The 20,161-nt window shown below is 47.1% G+C and overlaps 1 protein-coding gene across 1 annotated transcript in view; it reads right to left on the minus strand.

The window, feature by feature from the left end:
• Positions 1-20,161, minus strand: part of LOC306743847 (myosin-7-like) — a gene marked incomplete at its 5' end in the record, with an annotated part of 28,757 nt that overhangs the window by 6,215 nt on the left and 2,381 nt on the right. The window contains 28 exons of the mRNA XM_079226412.1: positions 57-172; positions 256-380; positions 1,177-1,342; positions 1,430-1,613; positions 1,892-2,088; positions 2,842-2,960; positions 3,200-3,326; positions 3,625-3,856; positions 3,989-4,146; positions 4,240-4,330; positions 4,479-4,624; positions 5,372-5,548; positions 5,637-5,879; positions 6,299-6,383; positions 6,479-6,649; positions 6,765-6,901; positions 7,081-7,204; positions 7,295-7,412; positions 8,354-8,441; positions 8,523-8,599; positions 8,706-8,838; positions 10,416-10,595; positions 10,769-10,939; positions 11,498-11,647; positions 11,741-11,859; positions 18,774-18,912; positions 19,068-19,171; positions 19,996-20,094. Coding sequence (XP_079082538.1) covers positions 57-172; positions 256-380; positions 1,177-1,342; positions 1,430-1,613; positions 1,892-2,088; positions 2,842-2,960; positions 3,200-3,326; positions 3,625-3,856; positions 3,989-4,146; positions 4,240-4,330; positions 4,479-4,624; positions 5,372-5,548; positions 5,637-5,879; positions 6,299-6,383; positions 6,479-6,649; positions 6,765-6,901; positions 7,081-7,204; positions 7,295-7,412; positions 8,354-8,441; positions 8,523-8,599; positions 8,706-8,838; positions 10,416-10,595; positions 10,769-10,939; positions 11,498-11,647; positions 11,741-11,859; positions 18,774-18,912; positions 19,068-19,171; positions 19,996-20,094 — 3,976 coding nt within the window. The remainder of the gene's footprint in view (positions 1-56; positions 173-255; positions 381-1,176; positions 1,343-1,429; positions 1,614-1,891; positions 2,089-2,841; positions 2,961-3,199; positions 3,327-3,624; positions 3,857-3,988; positions 4,147-4,239; positions 4,331-4,478; positions 4,625-5,371; positions 5,549-5,636; positions 5,880-6,298; positions 6,384-6,478; positions 6,650-6,764; positions 6,902-7,080; positions 7,205-7,294; positions 7,413-8,353; positions 8,442-8,522; positions 8,600-8,705; positions 8,839-10,415; positions 10,596-10,768; positions 10,940-11,497; positions 11,648-11,740; positions 11,860-18,773; positions 18,913-19,067; positions 19,172-19,995; positions 20,095-20,161) is intronic.

A 20,161-nucleotide genomic window follows, 5' to 3' on the forward strand; every position in this document is an offset into this window, starting at 1 on the left:
AGTCCTGATCTCTACCACACCGGCTCCTGGTTGACTATTTCTAATATATATGGTACCTGAGGTTGTCGATCTCTTCATCTTTCTCTGCAATCTTGCGCTCGATCTCTGTCCTTATCTGCTGCAGCTCCATCTGGAATCTCAAGGTCTTACTCTCCTCGTGCTCCAGAGTTCCCTGGTGGGTACAGAGTTGTTTGATGAAAGGATGAGTCGGTGGACAGTTGGCGGGTGTCTCCAGCAGGTGAGTTAGTTAGTTACCTCTGCTTCCTCCAGAGCTGCTCTGATATCACTCTTCTCCATATCCAGGATCTTCTTCATCCTCTCCAGCTCATAGATGGTCTTCCCTCCCTGACCGATCTGCTCCGTGAGGTCCAGTATCTCCTCTGGAGTCAAACACAGTCGCGATATACATTCTTCATTCACAATATGAATGCAAGTCCATAGCAGTCAATTATCGCAAGATGTTTGACACTCTGAGAAACTAGAGTTCCTAACGGATTCCTGCTAAAAGCCTGAGGTTCTACCCAGAACTGAATAACCGTTTTCTCAAAAAGAGTTCTTCAAGGATTACTTCTTTAAGGGCGGCTGAAGCTCAGGGGGATGAGTGGTCGTCCCGCAACCACAAGGCAGCCGGCTCGATCCCCAGTTCCCCCACAGCTCACATGTCGAAGTGTCCCTGAGCAAGACACTGAACCATTAACTGCTCCCCAGGCGCCTCACAGGGCTGCCCACTGCTCCCCAACCAGGGATGGGCCAAATGCAGAGAAGAATTTCCCCAAGGGGATTAATAAGGGATAATTTATTCTTCTACTTGTGACACTAAAGGTCCCAATAAGAACCTTTTCATCCAAAACAAACTACTTTTGGAAGAAAGATTGTGATTGTCAACCATGATCGTTCTGGGTTGCGCTGCACCACGTCAAGTTCTAGATAAAACCCCATGGGGTTATGTGTAGAACCCTCTGAAAGGGTCCCAGGTGGAGCCTTTACAAAATGTTTCTGAGAGTGTGTCTGATACGAAAAGGTTGATCAAATTGTGTCAGGCGTTCCTTGGTTACTACTGTAGGTATAAACATGCTTAACTTTGCCTTCATTCATCAGGATATCTTCCACATTCTGAGGCTTGGAGCCCAACGTACAGACGCTCAGTGCAGAAGACAGACGATGGGCAGAAGGTACCTTGCAGGTTCTTGTTTTCTCGCTTCACCGTCTCCAGATGGTCCAAAGCTTCTTCATAGCAGTTCTTCAGTTTGAAGAGCTCGGTGCTCAGACTGCGGGACTCTCTCTGCGACGCCTCCAGGTCCGTCTGACTCTCCTCAAACTTCAGCTTCCAGTCGCTCAACAACTGAATCAAACAAAGAAAGAGAAATCACATTTATTTTACATCACATGGATGTTGACTGAGCGGAGAGTGACGGCTGGCGTCGCCGACCTTGTCGAAGTTGCGTTGCCTCTTCTCCAGAGCCAGAGCGGCGGCGTTGGTTCGTTCCAGTTCAACCAGCAGCTCTTCGATCTCCGTCTGCAGACACAGTTTGGTTTTCTCTAGCGAGGAGCATTTGGCCTGAGACGTCTCCATGGTTTCCTCCACCGTCTGCAGTTTGACCACCAACTTTTTCCTGCAAACAAACGGCACGAGACAAACGACTGAGTTGAGCAGTTGAGATGGAAACAAACAAGTACTGAGCTGCACAAATGGAAAAAAAAGATTCTCCTGGTCCTGGTCGACTCATGGTGCGACCCGTTATGCAGCCGGTGAAGACAATGTTATGATCTGATGGATGTGCTCAGTGAATTGAATGTCCCCTAGTTTGTGTGGTAATTAGGAACACCTGGTGTTGGTGCTGGAGGAACGGTCAGGAGGTCAGCGTCGATACCATCATCAGAGTGTCCTTACTTGGCGTCCTCCAGCTCCTCTATCCTCAGCACGGCGTCCGTCTCGTACTTGGCTCTCCACTGGAACACCTGGCTGTTGGCTTTGGAGAGCTCCCTCTGCAGCTCGGCCTTGGACTCCTGCTCCTCCTCCAGCTGCTCCCGGAGCAGACTGCTGTCGTGATGCGACGTCTGCACCGCGTGAGCCAGCGCCACGCGAGCCTGAAGCCCACAGGAGAACATTGGCTTTAGGACGACCGTACGTTGAGCATTGAAATGATGGATCAGAGCTATGAAGGTTCAGAGTTATGAAGGTTCAGAGCTATGAAGGTTCAGAGCTATGAAGGATCAGAGCTATGAAGGTTCAGAGTTATGAAGGTTCAGAGTTATGAAGGTTCAGAGCTATGAAGGTTCAGAGCTATGAAGGTTCAGAGTTATGAAGGTTCAGAGTTATGAAGGTTCAGAGCTATGAAGGTTCAGAGTTATGAAGGTTCAGAGTTATGAAGGTTCAGAGTTATGAAGGTTCAGAGCTATGAAGGTTCAGAGCTATGAAGGTTCAGAGCTATGAAGGTTCAGAGTTATGAAGGTTCAGAGCTATGAAGGTTCAGAGCTATGAAGGATCAGAGCTATGAAGGTTCAGAGTTATGAAGGTTCAGAGTTATGAAGGTTCAGAGCTATGAAGGTTCAGAGCTATGAAGGTTCAGAGTTATGAAGGTTCAGAGTTATGAAGGTTCAGAGCTATGAAGGTTCAGAGCTATGAAGGTTCAGAGTTATGAAGGTTCAGAGTTATGAAGGTTCAGAGCTATGAAGGTTCAGAGCTATGAAGGTTCAGAGTTATGAAGGTTCAGAGTTATGAAGGTTCAGAGTTATGAAGGTTCAGAGCTATGAAGGTTCAGAGTTATGAAGGTTCAGAGTTATGAAGGTTCAGAGTTATGAAGGTTCAGAGCTATGAAGGTTCAGAGTTATGAAGGTTACCTTGCTCTCCTCCTCCAGCTGCCTCTTCAGGTCTTCAGAGTTCTGGCAAACTCCGGCTTTGGAGCGCTGGAGCTGACCAATCATAGCGTCCCGCTCCTCCAGACGGCGGCTGTACTCGGCTGCAAGAACGGCACGGAGGAGGAGTTTAAAGTGGGTTAGTCCCGCCTCCTTCCTTACACTCATGCACTGAGAATGAAATACAAGACACATTCTTTGCACTTATAATGAATACAAATGTATTCAGTGGATGATCAAGAAATCCTCCTATTTATTATTATGATGATCATATCTGTGTGTGTGTGTGTGTGTGTGTGTGTGTGTGTGTGTGTGTGTGTGTGTGTGTGTGTGTGTGTTGTACCGGTTTCTGTGAGCGCTCGTGCTTTCTGAGCAGAGGCGTCGGTCAGCTGTCTCTGCAGCTCCTCCACTCTGCTCCTGGTTTCATTCAACTGGTCCTCATAAACCCTGCACATCTTCTCCACCGCGCCCTAATAACACACACACACACACACACACACACACACACACACACACACACACACACAAGCAGCCATATCAATCTAACTGCTGGAGTCACGTATTTTTAACAGAAAGCTGCGTTACAAACTAGCGGTTCAGGGTTTGAAAGACAAAGGTGTTTTTTCATTCAGGAGTCGCCCTCTGGTGGTCAGTAGAGAGAATGCAGCTTTAACACATGAAGCATAGACTTCACTATAGAACAACATGACGATACAATGTGCGTAGTTCTCCTTCAGACTGGAGTTTTCTACTTCCTGGTGGACGTACTTTGTTCCTGCACAGCTGCTCCACGTTAGCAGCCAGGTCGTCGGCCTCCAGCCTGAACTCCACCTTCTCCTTCTCCAGCTTCTGTTTGGCTCGCTGCAGAGCGTCGATCTGCTCGCTGAGCTCCGTCACCATGTCCGAGTGCTTTTTCCTCAGAGTGGCGGCCGTCGCCTCGTGGTGAAGCCCCGCCTCCTCCAGCTCCCGCCGCATCTTCAGGAAGTCCGCCTCCCTCTTCCTGTTTGACGTCAAGTTAGTCACAGTTTGCACACCGCTCTGTTCAAGTAAACACACCTCCAGATCAACCACAGTCAGGACAGTTGAACAAAGTCTGGACCACATTGGAGAGGGCGAGAAGCACATTGCTGACCTGTTGAGGGCGATCTGAGCCGCCGAGGCTCCTCCGGCCTCCTCCAGCCTCTCCCCGAGGTCCTCCAGCTCTTTGGTGATGTCGTTCCTCTGACGCTCTGCTTTGGAGCGCCACGCCCGCTCCGCATCCAGCACCTCCTCCAGCTCCTCGATGCGAGTCTGAGGGAGCGATGACAGCACAGGCGGTGACGAAGAGGAAGATCAGGAAGCTATAGTCTCAAGTTCTACTTGGTCTAGATCAGCCGGACCAACCTGGAGCTCTTTGATCTTCTTCTGGAGAGCAGTGAGCACGCTCTGCTCGTCCTCCAGCTTAGACTGAAGCTGACCCGACTCAAAGTCTTTTCTTTGGAGAGAGACGGAAAGTTCTCGAGTAAATGATCTTGACGCTCCTAATTATTCATTCAGTTTCACATGTTAACCCGGAACTTCATCATTCTTTCAGTTGAGCTTCGTCCTTGTGGAGAAATTGTCAGTTGTTTGTGTTTTCTTACTTCTTCAGCCTCTCCTCCAGCTCGTCCTTCTGGTTCTCCAGGTCCTTCACGGAGTCCATGGACAGCTTCAGATCGCCCTCCAGCTTCCGTTTGATTCGCTCCAGATCCAAACGCAGCTTCTTCTCCAGCTCCAAGGAATTCTCTACCTGTAGAGAAGAGAGAGAACGGATCACTTTGATCCCAAGGACCAAAACCCTGAGGGAGGGTTGAGGGGTCTTTTAGTGTTGGGGTCTTTTAAAAGTTTCAGCCTCAAGAGATCCACTGGGTGGCCCTGGGGAGGCTCTTGAGCGTACCCTTGGTTGTATGCCCTTTAAGTGGTTCTTATGTCTCTAAAAATTCTTCTTAGATGGCCATTGGGTCACATAGAAAGTTCCTTTAGGTGTTTTCATGTTGGCCTTAAGGAGATTTTAGTGATTCTCATGCACCTAAACAACTATCGGGATTTTGGAGGGACATTTTAGGAAGCCCGATTTACTTCCTTCATTAAAACACTGAATGGAGGAATTTCCTGTAGAATGTTGTCCATCATTTGAGAAGTATCCACAAACTTAGATAGCATATGAGTTGGATCACTGAATTACAAGCTTATTGCATTTTTTCTTTTATTCATTACGTTCCAAAAGTAGAATGCCAAAGTACAAGAAGAAGCACAGAAACTGCTTATCATACTCTTTATACATGTTGACCCTTCAGAGAGATATTTTCTATTTTTCTACATTGCAAGAAGCTTATATTCAAAACTGGAAAAACAAGGAAGAAAGGGTGCTGGTTGAGTGGGATGAGTTTATGTTTGTGTGGGCGGCGTTGCAATATTATATGATTGCATGGGGTTTCCAGATGAGCAATTCAAACTGTTAAATCACGGAGATTTGATTTCTGAGGTCTGTTCTTACATCGTCCACCTGCTGCTCCAGCCGCACTTTGCCCTTGACCAGCATGTTGACCTTGTCCTCCTGCGCCTGGAGGTCGGTGAGAGCCTGCTGGTGAGCCTCCTGCAGGGCGGCTTTCTCTCTGCTCAGAGAAGCGATGCATTCATCCAGGACACTCATCTCGTGGGACAGGTTCTTCACCTGGACGGAAGGACACAGGATGTTCCACTCGTCACCGACTTCAACCCAACAAAGAGAACAAAGAGAGAGAACCCGACGCTCAACACACCTTGTTCTCCACTCCGTGCCTCTCTTTCTCCACTTTGGCCAGAGTCATCTCCAGGTCGTCCACGTCTTTCTTCAGGGCGACCACCTCCTCCTCCAGCTGGCGCTTCTTGGACGTCAGCGAGGCCGTCACCTCCTCCTCGTCCTCCAGCCGCTCCTGCATCTCCTTCAGCTTCGACTCCATGGAGATTTTGGACTGGATGAGCTGGTTGCAGCGCTCCTCTGCGTCCGTCAGGTTGTCCTGCTCCTGGAGGAGTCAAGTGGAACAAAGCACACTTTAGATGAGCTTACAAGAGAAGAGCTCATTAAAGGGGTACAACGAGCTGTAATGTTTCATAGATCAAATCTTATATTTTAACAAAATGTATTGTTATCCCACTTTTTTCCACTTGCAGATATGACCTTTTGATTAGGCTAGCAGTTTCCATCCGCTTTCAGTCTTTGTGCTATGCTAGGCTAAACCCGTCCGAGTGAACAGGCCTGAACAGGCGATACAGAACTGCCCCGTCTTGTTGGTTAAGACTCTTCTAAAGAAGCTGGAGCTCTTGTAGATCCCATAATAATCCCCCGGTTGTAATGTTTCCCGCTTGCTTTCACAACTGCACGAACACGAGTTCATCCAGACTCAGATACGAGATGCGGACTTGAAGCTTCAGTGTGACTCACGGCTTGGAGCTGCAGCGCCAAGTCCTTCTTCTCCTGAACCAAGACCACCTGCCGCTCCTCCGCCTCGCCACGCTTCGCCTCCGACCTGACGGAGGAGGACAAGGCAACGTGGATGTATTTAAAATAAACGCAGAGCAGCGTACCGTATCTGTAAATAATAATGTGAATGTCTAAACATACCTGTCAAAGGCCTCTTTCAACTTCTTGAACTCTTCTTTGAGAGCGGCCAGTTCTTTCTCCACCTGGGCGCTCCGGAGCAATGGGCGGAGCTTATAGAACAGCATCATCCACGGCCAGGTCCTCACGGAGAAGAAGGCTGTGATGTTGACCTGGACCACCAGTGCAGCGTCCCTGAGAGGAAGAATTACAGCCAAAGCTCACGCTTCTCCCCATACAACGAATATCATGATCAGACATTCAGCGTACGCAGCACTCTTGCTGTTCTTAATAATTCACGTTAATTGACCTTTCCAGCTCCATCTTTTCCCGTTGCACCCTCATCAGCTTCCCTCGGGCCATGGCCTGAACGACGGTGAGGATCTCAGACAGACGGCTGTCCCTCAAGTCCTCCAACAGACCCAACAGCCCCGACTTGAAAAACACCTGAGAGGGTAGAGGAGACCAGAGAGCCGAGCGTTATACAGAAGTCGGGGGCGTTGACAGCAGCTCCGTCTGAACCGGAGAGTCTTAGATTTCCCTCCGAGGGCGTTACAATCTGCACAGTTCATGACACCCGGTGTCCTGAGACCCTGGAGGTGGCGTCCACCGTGTCTGTGCCGCACCTTGCTGTGTCCAAACTTGTACTGGCTGTGGTCGATGTCCAGAGAGCCGAGCAGCTTCTCCACAGCCTTCCTGCTGTCCACGTACGAGTCCTCTGGGATGGCAGCAGGGTTCAAGATGCGATAACTGAGAAAGAGAAGTGCACATGGAGGGATGAGCGTTGACGCCGGCTCAGTAGCACCGGTGAAAGATGAGCTTGCGTGGCTCCAGACCGACCGTTGTTTGAACTCGGCGTACAGGATGCGATTGGGAAAGCCCTTCCTGCAAATCCTGATCCCCTCGAGGACTCCGTTACACCTCAACTGGTGGAGGACCAGGAAGGCATCCATCACACCTGCAGGACGGACACAGGAAGCACACCTGAGCCTTCATGGCACTGATGTTTTAGATTCAATAAGCTGTCCTTTTACTTTACTTTGCAAAGTTGAGTCACAAAGACTCAACTTTATTGTTCTTTATTTGGTCTAGGTTAGTTAATATTATCAAATCAACTCAATTGATCACAATGTATTTTCCCCACTGCGGGACTAATATAGGATTATTATTATTTTATCTCATGTCACTCAGCTTGTGTCCATCGACGAAGATGTCGAGTCGTTTTTTTTGTGTGTCAATTTTGATTTAAAGGAAATATCGCTCAATGATCATTCTTTGGTTTCAGTTTCTTTGCATATTTTCTCTGTTTCATGGGATTTTTAACCAAAAAGCGTTTTTAATCAAACTACTAAGTTACGTTCATTTAATGGTTTGGGTTAAAATAAGCATATTTCTTTTGTAGTAGCTGATGTGGTTGTATGCTAACGCACTAAGTATGTTTTAACGTAGCTATGTGGTTTACTTAAAATAAGTCAACGTGTTCATTTTCGGTTTCACACTTTCCTGGGTGAAAGTCCTGTTTGTTTGGCCCCTCCCCCTTCCTACCTGGACTTCCAGTCATGACCACTAATGCCACTAGAGGGCGCCACTGAACTACAAGTGTAAATATTGGTTGCAATAAGCTCCTTGCACAAACAACTTATGAGGCAGTTTTAGTTCTTCAGTGATGACATCATAGTTTAAACTTTAGGGTTTTTGACTGCCGGTCAGACAAAAGGAGATTTTAATACCAATAAAGGGCATTTTAATTAATAATGAAACTAATAGCTAGTTGCAGCCCAAATTGAAACACTTATAACTATTAAACTAATTATAACGGTTGCATACAAATGCACGTTAGTATGCTAATATCATTGTTAGCATTTAGCTCTCTGACGTGTTATGCTGTTGCCGGGTTACCTGGACTCTTGGTGTGATTGGGGATGATGCATCGGACAAAGTGAGGCTGAGTGGTGCGGAGGTTAGCCATCAGCTTCTTCAGATTCTCCTGGATTCAATCAAACAGACGGTGAGAATCATCAGCAGTCTCACCTGTCGGAGTCAAAGAGTTGAACGCCTGCCAACTCACTTTGTGTAACTGAGAAACCGTCTGAAAGGACGCCGCTTTCCTCTTCCTGTGTTTCCCTTCGGCCTTCGGGTCCATCGCTGAAACAACAGCACAAACGATCGTTGTTTACGACACAATATTTCCACCCTTCCAGGTGTGTGGCTCGGCTCCTGTGTGGAGGCTAGAGAGCGTTTGTCTAGTGACCTGTGTCAGAGCAGATGTAGTCCTCAAACAGTCCAGCCATCAGTTTGTGAGAGGACTTCTGGAACAGAGCCACCACCGTCTCATTCAGAGGATCTCTGTTCTTGTCCAGCCATCCTGTGATATTGTACGGCACCTGCAAAGAAATACAGACAGACAACAGCAGTGACTATGAATTGTTTTTTGTTTTTTTTATTCCAATAACTCAACAAATCGACTTCTATTTGAATCTCATTCCCACAGCGTCCTTTGTGTCGAAATGGTGTGGAGTTTCTGATAATATAAATCGTTATATTCTGTAGATATTCTTCATTTCATTATTCTTATGTCTATTAGAGTTCAGGTTTTGCAAGGTCAGTTTAACAAATACTGTCTGTGAGAACGGTCCGGTTGTCTGTTCCTCAAGGTTCCTCAAGGTTCCTCAAGGTTCCTCAAGGTTCCACGCTCTGCACTTCAACACTCACACCTGTTTATCAGTATATTGACATTATGGAAGCAGACTGGTCGTTGCGTTCCAGTCCTGTGAGAAAAGATGAGAACACGATTCTCCTCCTCTGAGACGAGTTAGAGCCAATAGAAATGTTCGATGTGCATGACGGAGAACCGTGTATTAAAGAGCCGACCTTCCAGCTGTTCAGGTGTTTCTGACGATCAACCTGCGTGTTGACTGGACGACTCCCTGATGTCAAGATTGCAGCGCTTGTTACTTTACTGGTGATCAAGGAAAATAAATTTAGAGAACGAGAGAAGTTGTTTGGCTAAGTTCTTCTGGAGGCTACACCAGACATCCAATAATTAGTACGCATGAACAGTTCACCAAGGCTTCATCCTCAGGCCTCTTCTCTTCAGGATCGGCTTCATTACTCGCTATACTTTCATCCTGAGATCTAGATAACAGCTGACTATCCATATCATCAATAATTGTCAAAGTCTGTACTGGTTAAAAAAAGATCAATCAGAAATAATTGTATTTGTTGCCAACAACTTTTTAAAGTCAGTGTTCACCTTGAATGATGAAATGTAATGTATTTAGTCATGGACCTTCCCTTTTAACTAAATATGGCCTTCAAAATCTGAGCATAGACTCTATTGGTTACTTTTGTCTAAACACATAACTTTCATTCTCATTTGCCGGTGTGGGGGTCATAAGGTGAGAAGGGAAATGTTCATGTTGCCGCTCAGCTCAGTCTCTCTGCTTAATAACATGTTTCTCAGAAAGACAAAGACAATCATGTCCAAAGTGTCGTCACAAACTCACTTCCTCGACCCAAACAGTCCATTCTCAGGCCTGATAAACATAAATAAATAAGCATAAACACGTCATAGCATCACTACTCTGGACTCTCCTTTGAATTCTGTTTCTTACAACACGACAAAGATCAATCAGTCCAACTCTGTCTGGTTGGGTTGTCGTTTAGAAGCTGCTAAAAACAAGAAATGTCATCCATTGTTGTTGTTGTTGTTGTTGTTGTTGTTGTTGTTGTTGCCCTATTACACGCGTTGTGAATGCCACTTTGTTTCACTGTTTACATTTTACGCTCCAACACCATGTTGTCATTTTTTTATAACAGCCTCCAATATCATAACCTATATCTTAAATTGAATTTGGCTCTCGAGGGCGCACACCTGTGTGATGAAGACCCGTCAGACAACAACACCAGTGACAGTAAATCCCCGTAGCGTGAGCAGCAGCAGGCAGAACGTGAGACTCACCACTCCGGCGTAGTGGACCAACTCAAAGTGCGTCTCGTGTTTGCGCTTCTTGTCCAGCCGCGGCCGCAGGAAGTTGGGCGACTTTCCAAAATGGTTGTCGTAGAGTTTGGTCTTAAAGCTGTTGTCGGTGGCCTTGGGGAACATGCACTCCTCTTCCATGATGGACAGAATACCCAGCGGCTGGAAAATATTCACATTAATTTTTTGATTACGTCCTGCAGAATCCTTCACGTCATCAAATTTCAACCCAACACGTCTACCTCCATAATACACCGTTGGTCAATGTGATGTCAAAGGTAACTACACTTCACAAAGGACACGAGTAACACAAGCACTAACGCACAAACACGCACCCTCTCTATGAGGTCTATGCAGGCCTGTAGGTCCAGACCGAAGTCTATGAAGGTCCACTCTATCCCCTCGGACTTGTACTCCTCCTGCTCCAGGATGAACATCTGGTGGTTGAAATACTGCTGCAGCTTCTCGTTGGTGAAGTTGATGCACAGCTGCTCAAAGTTGTTGAACTGCAAAAAGATATAAACAACAGACGTGTAGTTGTCCATCACAGGCAGCAAGGGTTGCATCCCAGGTTTCTGAGTGTACGTTGGGCATCTGAGAAGCTATTTCACATTCTACTGAGGAAAAGCGTACAATAGGACCTATTTGAACTAAGTTCTTGTTCATTAACTCAAATGGAAATAGAACCATTTGTTTCTTTGAACATGGCTCTCATTATAGTGTAGAGCGTCAGATTGGATTTATGAATGTAGCCAAGGTAGCCCCGCCCTAAAGCGTCCTAAATGACCATCATTTACTAAATGAACATCATGCTGTATTGAAGAAGACTTGAAACTAGAGATTGAGACATAAACTCATGTTTACAATGTTTACTGAGGGAATACATCAAGAGAAGTAGAGTCATTTATATAGACTTCTATACAACCAGAGGAGTCATTTATATAGACTTCTATACAACTATCTGAACTACCTTCCATGGATTGTGTATCTAGTACAGATTGACATTGACCGATTCGACAGCTTCGCACAAAGACTGGAGTCTCCGTCACTTTCTCCTCTTTTACCTCAAAGACCTCGAAGCCGGCGATGTCGAGCACTCCGATGAAGTACTGGCGAGGCAGAGCGGTGTACAAGGATGAGTTGATGCGACTCACCAACCACTTAAACATGCGGTCATAGGTGGCTTTGGCCAGAGCGGCCGCCGCGAACATGACCTACACACACATAGACAGCCGGTCAGGTTTGACAGCACTTTGTTTTCATTTGCTTCATTGCTTGATTGATTGATTGATTGATAGAAGGGTTACCTGTTCTACAGTCTGTCCTTTGATGATGAACTCGTTTCCGACTTTGACACGGGGGTTCAGCAGGCCCTTCAGCAGGTCAGCAGAGCTGATGCCCATCAGATAGGCAGCTTTATCCACACCTCAACACACACAACACAGATATCTTATCTCATCTGCCATTTAAACCATTAATGCCCATCAATGCTGATTAATGCCCGGCATCAATACCCATTAATACCGATTAATGTCCATCAATACCCCTTATTACCCATCAATACCCATGAATACCCATTAATATCATTCAATACCCATCAATAATGCCATTAATACCTCTGAGATGTAGTACAGTAAAAAGTAAAATATGTACCTCTGAGATGTACAAAAAGTGCAACAATTTACGGTGTGTTTGGCTAACAGCAGTACAAGTACACACTATCAGTACACTACCAGTACTCTGCTGTACTGTGATCCCTTGAGTAACTTATTCCTGCACTGCAACTGTATTTCTGCTCATTTGACGTGACTTGCTTCTATTTGTATACAATTAATTAGTCTCCTTTAGGTAATAGTTTTTCAGCTTTTTCAGCTTTTCACCGCTCATTGTTTGTCGTTGTGTCGTGGTTTCTTGTATCGTTGTGTCGTGGTGTCTTGTATTGTTGTGTCATGGTGTCGTTGTTGTGTTGTGGTGTCTTGTATCGTTGTGTCGTGGTGTCGTTGTTGTGTCGTGGTGTCTTGTATCGTTGTGTCGTGGTGTCTTGTATCGTTGTGTCGTGGTGTCTTGTATCGTTGTGTCGTGGTGTCTTGTATCGTTGTGTCGTGGTGTCTTGTATCGTTGTGACGTGGTGTCTTGTATCGTTGTGACGTGGTGTCGTCGTTGTGTCGTGGTGTCTTGTATTGTTGTGTCATGGTGTCGTTGTTGTGTTGTGGTGTCTTGCATCGTTGTGTCGTGGTGTCGTTGTTGTGTCGTGGTGTCTTGTATCGTTGTGTCGTGGTGTCTTGTATCGTTGTGTCGTGGTGTCTTGTATCGTTGTGTTGTGGTGTCTTGTATCGTTGTGTCGTGGTGTCGTTGTTGTGTCGTGGTGTCTTGTATCGTTGTGTCGTGGTGTCTTGTATCGTTGTGTCGTGGTGTCTTGTATCGTTGTGTTGTGGTGTCTTGTATCGTTGTGTCGTGGTGTCGTTGTTGTGTCGTGGTGTCTTGTATCGTTGTGTCGTGGTGTCTTGTATCGTTGTGTCGTGGTGTCTTGCATCGTTGTGTCGTGGTGTCGTTGTTGTGTCGTGGTGTCTTGTATCGTTGTGTCGTGGTGTCTTGTATTGTTGTGTCGTGGTGTCTTGTATCGTTGTGTTGTGGTGTCTTGTATCGTTGTGTCGTGGTGTCTTGTATCGTTGTGTCGTGGTGTCTTGTATCGTTGTGTCGTGGTGTCTTGTATCGTTGTGTCTTGTATCGTTGTGACGTGGTGTCTTGTATCGTTGTGACGTGGTGTCGTCGTTGTGTCGTGGTGTCTTGTATCGTTGTGTCATGGTGTCGTTGTTGTGTTGTGGTGTCTTGCATCGTTGTGTCGTGGTGTCGTTGTTGTGTCGTGGTGTCTTGTATCGTTGTGTCGTGGTGTCTTGTATCGTTGTGTCGTGGTGTCGTCGTTGTGTCGTGGTGTCTTGTATCGTTGTGTCGTTGTGTCGTGGTGTCTTGTATCGTTGTCGTGGTGTCTTGTACCGTTGTGTCGTGGTGTCTTGTACCGTTGTGTCGTGGTGTCTTGCATCGTTGTGTCGTGGTGTCTTGCATCGTTGTGTCGTGGTGTCTTGTACCGTTGTGTCGTTGTGTCGTTGTTGTGTCGTGGTGTCTTGTACCGTTGTGTCGTTTTTGTGTCGTGGTGTCTTGCATCGTTGTGTCGTGGTGTCTTGTATCGTTGTGTCGTTGTGTCGTGGTGTCTTGCACCGTTGTGTCGTGGTGTCTTGTACCGTTGTGTCGTGGTGTCTTGCATCGTTGTGTCGTGGTGTCTTGCATCGTTGTGTCGTGGTGTCTTGCATCGTTGTGTCGTGGTGTCTTGTATCGTTGTGTCGTTGTGTCGTGGTGTCTTGCACCGTTGTGTCGTGGTGTCTTGTACCGTTGTGTCGTGGTGTCTTGTATCGTTGTGTCGTGGTGTCTTGTATCGTTGTGTCGTTGTGTCGTGGTGTCTTGCACCGTTGTGTCGTGGTGTCTTGCATCGTTGTGTCGTGGTGTCTTGTACCGTTGTGTCGTGGTGTCTTGTACCATTGTGTCGTGGTGTCTTGTATCGTTGTGTCGTGGTGTCTTGCATTGTTGTGTCGTGGTGTCTTGTACCGTTGTGTCGTGGTGTCTTGTACCGTTGTGTTGTGGTGTCTTGTACCGTTGTGTCGTGGTGTCTTGTACCGTTGTGTTGTGGTGTCTTATACCGTTGTGTCGTGGTGTCTTGTATCGTTGTGTTGTGGTGTCTTGTACCGTTGTGTTGTGGTGTCTTGTATCGTTGTGTCGTGGTGTCTTGTATCGTTGTGACGTGGTGTCGTCGTTGTGTCGTGGTGTCTTGTATCGTTGTGTCGTTGTGTCGTGGTGTCTTGCACCGTTGTGTCGTGGTGTCTTGTACCGTTGTGTCGTGGTGTCTTGTATCGTTGTGTCGTGGTGTCTTGCATCGTTGTGTCGTGGTGTCTTGCATCGTTGTGTCGTGGTGTCTTGTACCGTTGTGTCGTGGTGTCTTGTATCGTTGTGTCGTGGTGTCTTGTACCGTTGTGTTGTGGTGTCTTGTATCGTTGTGTCGTGGTGTCTTGTATCGTTGTGACGTGGTGTCGTCGTTGTGTCGTGGTGTCTTGTATCGTTGTGTCGTGGTGTCTTGTATCGTTGTGTCGTGGTGTCTTGTATCGTTGCATCGTGGTGTCTTGTATCGTTGTGTCGTGGTGTCTTGTACTGTTGTGTCGTGGTGTCTTGTATCGTTGTGTCGTGGTGTCTTGTATCGTTGTGTCGTGGTGTCTTGTACCGTTGTGTCGTGGTGTCTTGTACCGTTGTGTTGTGGTGTCTTGCACCGTTGTGTCGTGGTGTCTTGTACCGTTGTGTCGTGGTGTCTTGTATCGTTGTGTCGTGGTGTCGTCGTTGTGTCGTGGTGTCTTGTATCGTTGTATTGTGGTGTCGTCGTTGTGTCGTGGTGTCTTGTTTCGTTGTGTCGTGGTGTTGTCGTTGTGTCGTGGTGTCTTGTATCGTTGTATTGTGGTGTCGTCGTTGTGTCGTGGTGTCTTGTATCGTTGTATTGTGGTGTCGTCGTTGTGTTGTGGTGTCTTGTATCGTTGTGTCGTGGTGTCGTTGTTGTGTCGTGGTGTCTTGTATCGTTGTGTCGTGGTGTCTTGTATCGTTGTGTCGTGGTGTCTTGTATCGTTGTGTTGTGGTGTCTTGTATCGTTGTGTCGTGGTGTCGTTGTTGTGTCGTGGTGTCTTGTATCGTTGTGTCGTGGTGTCTTGTATCGTTGTGTCGTGGTGTCTTGCATCGTTGTGTCGTGGTGTCGTTGTTGTGTCGTGGTGTCTTGTATCGTTGTGTCGTGGTGTCTTGTATTGTTGTGTCGTGGTGTCTTGTATCGTTGTGTTGTGGTGTCTTGTATCGTTGTGTCGTGGTGTCGTTGTTGTGTCGTGGTGTCTTGTATCGTTGTGTCGTGGTGTCTTGTATCGTTGTGTCGTGGTGTCTTGTATCGTTGTGTCGTGGTGTCTTGTATCGTTGTGTCGTGGTGTCTTGTATCGTTGTGACGTGGTGTCTTGTATCGTTGTGACGTGGTGTCGTCGTTGTGTCGTGGTGTCTTGTATCGTTGTGTCATGGTGTCGTTGTTGTGTTGTGGTGTCTTGCATCGTTGTGTCGTGGTGTCGTTGTTGTGTCGTGGTGTCTTGTATCGTTGTGTCGTGGTGTCTTGTATCGTTGTGTCGTGGTGTCTTGTATCGTTGTGTCGTGGTGTCGTCGTTGTGTCGTGGTGTCTTGTATCGTTGTGTCGTTGTGTCGTGGTGTCTTGTATCGTTGTCGTGGTGTCTTGTACCGTTGTGTCGTGGTGTCTTGTACCGTTGTGTCGTGGTGTCTTGCATCGTTGTGTCGTGGTGTCTTGCATCGTTGTGTCGTGGTGTCTTGTACCGTTGTGTCGTTGTGTCGTTGTTGTGTCGTGGTGTCTTGTACCGTTGTGTCGTTTTTGTGTCGTGGTGTCTTGCATCGTTGTGTCGTGGTGTCTTGTATCGTTGTGTCGTTGTGTCGTGGTGTCTTGCACCGTTGTGTCGTGGTGTCTTGTACCGTTGTGTCGTGGTGTCTTGCATCGTTGTGTCGTGGTGTCTTGCATCGTTGTGTCGTGGTGTCTTGCATCGTTGTGTCGTGGTGTCTTGTATCGTTGTGTCGTTGTGTCGTGGTGTCTTGCACCGTTGTGTCGTGGTGTCTTGTACCGTTGTGTCGTGGTGTCTTGTATCGTTGTGTCGTGGTGTCTTGTATCGTTGTGTCGTTGTGTCGTGGTGTCTTGCACCGTTGTGTCGTGGTGTCTTGCATCGTTGTGTCGTGGTGTCTTGTACCGTTGTGTCGTGGTGTCTTGTACCATTGTGTCGTGGTGTCTTGTATCGTTGTGTCGTGGTGTCTTGCATTGTTGTGTCGTGGTGTCTTGTACCGTTGTGTCGTGGTGTCTTGTACCGTTGTGTTGTGGTGTCTTGTACCGTTGTGTCGTGGTGTCTTGTACCGTTGTGTTGTGGTGTCTTATACCGTTGTGTCGTGGTGTCTTGTATCGTTGTGTTGTGGTGTCTTGTACCGTTGTGTTGTGGTGTCTTGTATCGTTGTGTCGTGGTGTCTTGTATCGTTGTGACGTGGTGTCGTCGTTGTGTCGTGGTGTCTTGTATCGTTGTGTCGTTGTGTCGTGGTGTCTTGCACCGTTGTGTCGTGGTGTCTTGTACCGTTGTGTCGTGGTGTCTTGCATCGTTGTGTCGTGGTGTCTTGCATCGTTGTGTCGTGGTGTCTTGCATCGTTGTGTCGTGGTGTCTTGTACCGTTGTGTCGTGGTGTCTTGTATCGTTGTGTCGTGGTGTCTTGTACCGTTGTGTTGTGGTGTCTTGTATCGTTGTGTCGTGGTGTCTTGTATCGTTGTGACGTGGTGTCGTCGTTGTGTCGTGGTGTCTTGTATCGTTGTGTCGTGGTGTCTTGTATCGTTGTGTCGTGGTGTCTTGTATCGTTGCATCGTGGTGTCTTGTATCGTTGTGTCGTGGTGTCTTGTACTGTTGTGTCGTGGTGTCTTGTATCGTTGTGTCGTGGTGTCTTGTATCGTTGTGTCGTGGTGTCTTGTACCGTTGTGTCGTGGTGTCTTGTACCGTTGTGTTGTGGTGTCTTGCACCGTTGTGTCGTGGTGTCTTGTACCGTTGTGTCGTGGTGTCTTGTATCGTTGTGTCGTGGTGTCGTCGTTGTGTCGTGGTGTCTTGTATCGTTGTATTGTGGTGTCGTCGTTGTGTCGTGGTGTCTTGTATCGTTGTGTCGTGGTGTCGTCGTTGTGTCGTGGTGTCTTGTATCGTTGTATTGTGGTGTCGTCGTTGTGTCGTGGTGTCTTGTATCGTTGTATTGTGGTGTCGTCGTTGTGTCGTGGTGTCTTGTATCGTTGTGTCGTGGTGTCGTCGTTGTGTCGTGGTGTCTTGTATCGTTGTGTCGTCGTTGTGTCGTGGTGTCTTGCATCGTTGTGTCGTGGTGTCTTGTATCGTTGTATCGTGGTGTCGTCGTTGTATCGTGGTGTCTTGTATCGTTGTATCGTGGTGTCTTGTATCGTTGTGTCGTGGTGTCTTGTATCGTTGTATCGTGGTGTCTTGTATCGTTGTGTTGTTGTGTCGTCGTTGTGTCGTGGTGTCTTGCATCGTTGTGTCGTGGTGTCTTGTATCGTTGTGTTGTGGTGTCTTGTATCGTTGTGTCGTGGTGTCTTGTATCGTTGTGTCGTTGTGTCGTCGTTGTGTCGTGGTGTCTTATATCGTTGTATCGTGGTGTCTTGTATCGTTGTATCGTGGTGTCTTGTATCGTTGTGTCGTGGTGTCTTGTATCGTTGTGTCGTGGTGTCTTGTATCGTTGTGTCGTGGTGTCTTGTATCGTTGTGTCTTGTATCTTTGTTGCGTGGTGTCTTATATCGTTGTGTCTTGGTGTCTTGTATCGTTGTGTCATTGTGTCGTCGTTGTGTCGTGGTGTCTTGTATCGTTGTATCGTGGTGTCTTGTATCGTTGTGTTGTGGTGTCTTGTATCGTTGTGTCGTGGTGTCTTGTATCGTTGTGTCGTTGTGTCGTCGTTGTGTCGTGGTGTCTTATATCGTTGTATCGTGGTGTCTTGTATCGTTGTGTCGTTGTGTCGTCGTTGTGTCGTGGTGTCTTATATCGTTGTGTCGTGGTGTCTTGTATCGTTGTGTTGTGGTGTCTTGTATCGTTGTGTCGTGGTGTCTTGTATCGTTGTGTTGTGGTGTCTTGTATCGTTGTGTCGTGGTGTCTTGTATCGTTGTATCGTGGTGTCTTGTATCGTTGTGTCGTTGTGTCGTCGTTGTGTCGTGGTGTCTTGTATCGTTGTGTTGTGGTGTCTTGTATCGTTGTGTTGTGGTGTCTTGTATCGTTGTGTCGTTGTGTCGTCGTTGTGTCGTGGTGTCTTGTATCGTTGTGTCGTGGTGTCTTGTATCGTTGTGTCGTTGTGTCGTCGTTGTGTCGTGGTGTCTTGTATCGTTGTGTCGTGGTATCTTGTATCGTTGTGTCGTGGTGTCTTGTATCGTGGTGTCGTCGTTGTGTCGTCGTTGTGTCGTGGTGTCTTGTATCGTTGTGTTGTGGTGTCTTGTATCGTTGTGTCGTGGTGTCTTGTATCGTTGTGTCGTTGTGTCGTCGTTGTGTCGTGGTATCTTGTATCGTTGTGTCGTGGTGTCTTGTATCGTGGTGTCGTCGTTGTGTCGTCGTTGTGTCGTGGTGTCTTGTATCGTTGTGTCGTGGTGTCATTGTTGTGTTGTGGTGTCTTGTATCGTTGTGTCGTGGTGTCATTGTTGTGTCGTGGTGTCTTGTGTCGTTGTATCATTGTGTCATTGTTGTGTCGTTGTGCGTCTCACTCTCTGTGCCGTCGGCGTCGGCCTGCTCCTCCCGCGGTCGCTTCTTGAACCGCATGTTGCCGAAGTGCATGACGGCTCCAACGGTCTTATAGCAGCCGTACTTCTCCTCGGGGGTGAAGCCCAGCGTGTCCATGGCGTTCTGCACACACACACACACACACACACACACACACACACACACACACACACACACACACACACACACACACACACACACACAAACACACACACGTGTTATAGTTTACATCAGTGTGTGTGTGTGTGTGTGTGTGTGTGTGTGTGTGTGTTTCCTACATCCGTGAGCTTCAGCTCCTCTCCATCGTCCATGCCCACCACGGTGGTCACCCCCTGGGAGCAGAAGTGGTAGTCGAAGGGGTTGGTGGACACCAGCAGCATGTCTGCAGCGCAGGAGAGAGTTCAGCTCAACGCCTGACTGACAGCAAGACTTTTTCTTGTTGTATTACAAGCTTTATGGAATGTTATGTTTCTCATGTGCAAAATGTGCCTACATTTCCAGAAATGATATCTGTTATTTTGTTGATATATTAGAGAAAATCTCCTTAAATCCAAATATACTGTAAACAGACACACAATACTCTATTTTACTCACGTTTGCATTAATAAAGGTGTATAAATGAGTTTATGAATGCGTTGTGAACAAACCCTCTGCATAAACCCTCAGAATATATGAATGAATGAAAGAGTAAAGTTTGGTGATGTAAGAGCTGCTGAAGGGAGATTTCTGGATCAGAGTCTGAGAACAAACTCATGACAGAAAATGTTCTGTACAGGATCTGGTAGTGGGTGTGGTTACCTTGTAGTTCTGGCTTGTAATTGGACAGGATCTGGTAGTGGGTGTGGTTACCTTGTAGTTCTGTCTTGTAATTGGACAGGATCTGGTAGTGGGTGTGGTTACCTTGTAGTTCTGGCTTGTAATTGGACAGGATCTGGTAGTGGGTGTGGTTACCTTGTAGTTCTGGCTTGTAATTGGACAGGATCTGGTAGTGGGTGTGGTTACCTTGTAGTTCTGGCTTGTAATTGGACAGGATCTGGTAGTGGGTGTGGTTACCTTGTAGTTCTGTCTTGTAATTGGACAGGATCTGGTAGTGGGTGTGGTTACCTTGTAGTTCTGTCTTGTAATTGGACAGGATCTGGTAGTGGGTGTGGTTACCTTGTAGTTCTGGCTTGTAATTGGACAGGATCTGGTAGTGGGTGTGGTTACCTTGTAGTTCTGGCTTGTAATTGGACAGGATCTGGTAATAGATGTGGTAGCTTCTCTCTTCCGGCTGCTGGAACACAACTCTTGACTTCTCTAGAAGATCTGATGAAACCCACACATGAATACTTACTCTGCTGTACTATAGTAGTATAATTTATACACATTAAAG

Source organism: Taurulus bubalis (genome assembly GCF_910589615.1).
Source record: "Taurulus bubalis genome assembly, chromosome: 11".
Classification (NCBI taxonomy): domain Eukaryota; kingdom Metazoa; phylum Chordata; class Actinopteri; order Perciformes; family Cottidae; genus Taurulus; species Taurulus bubalis.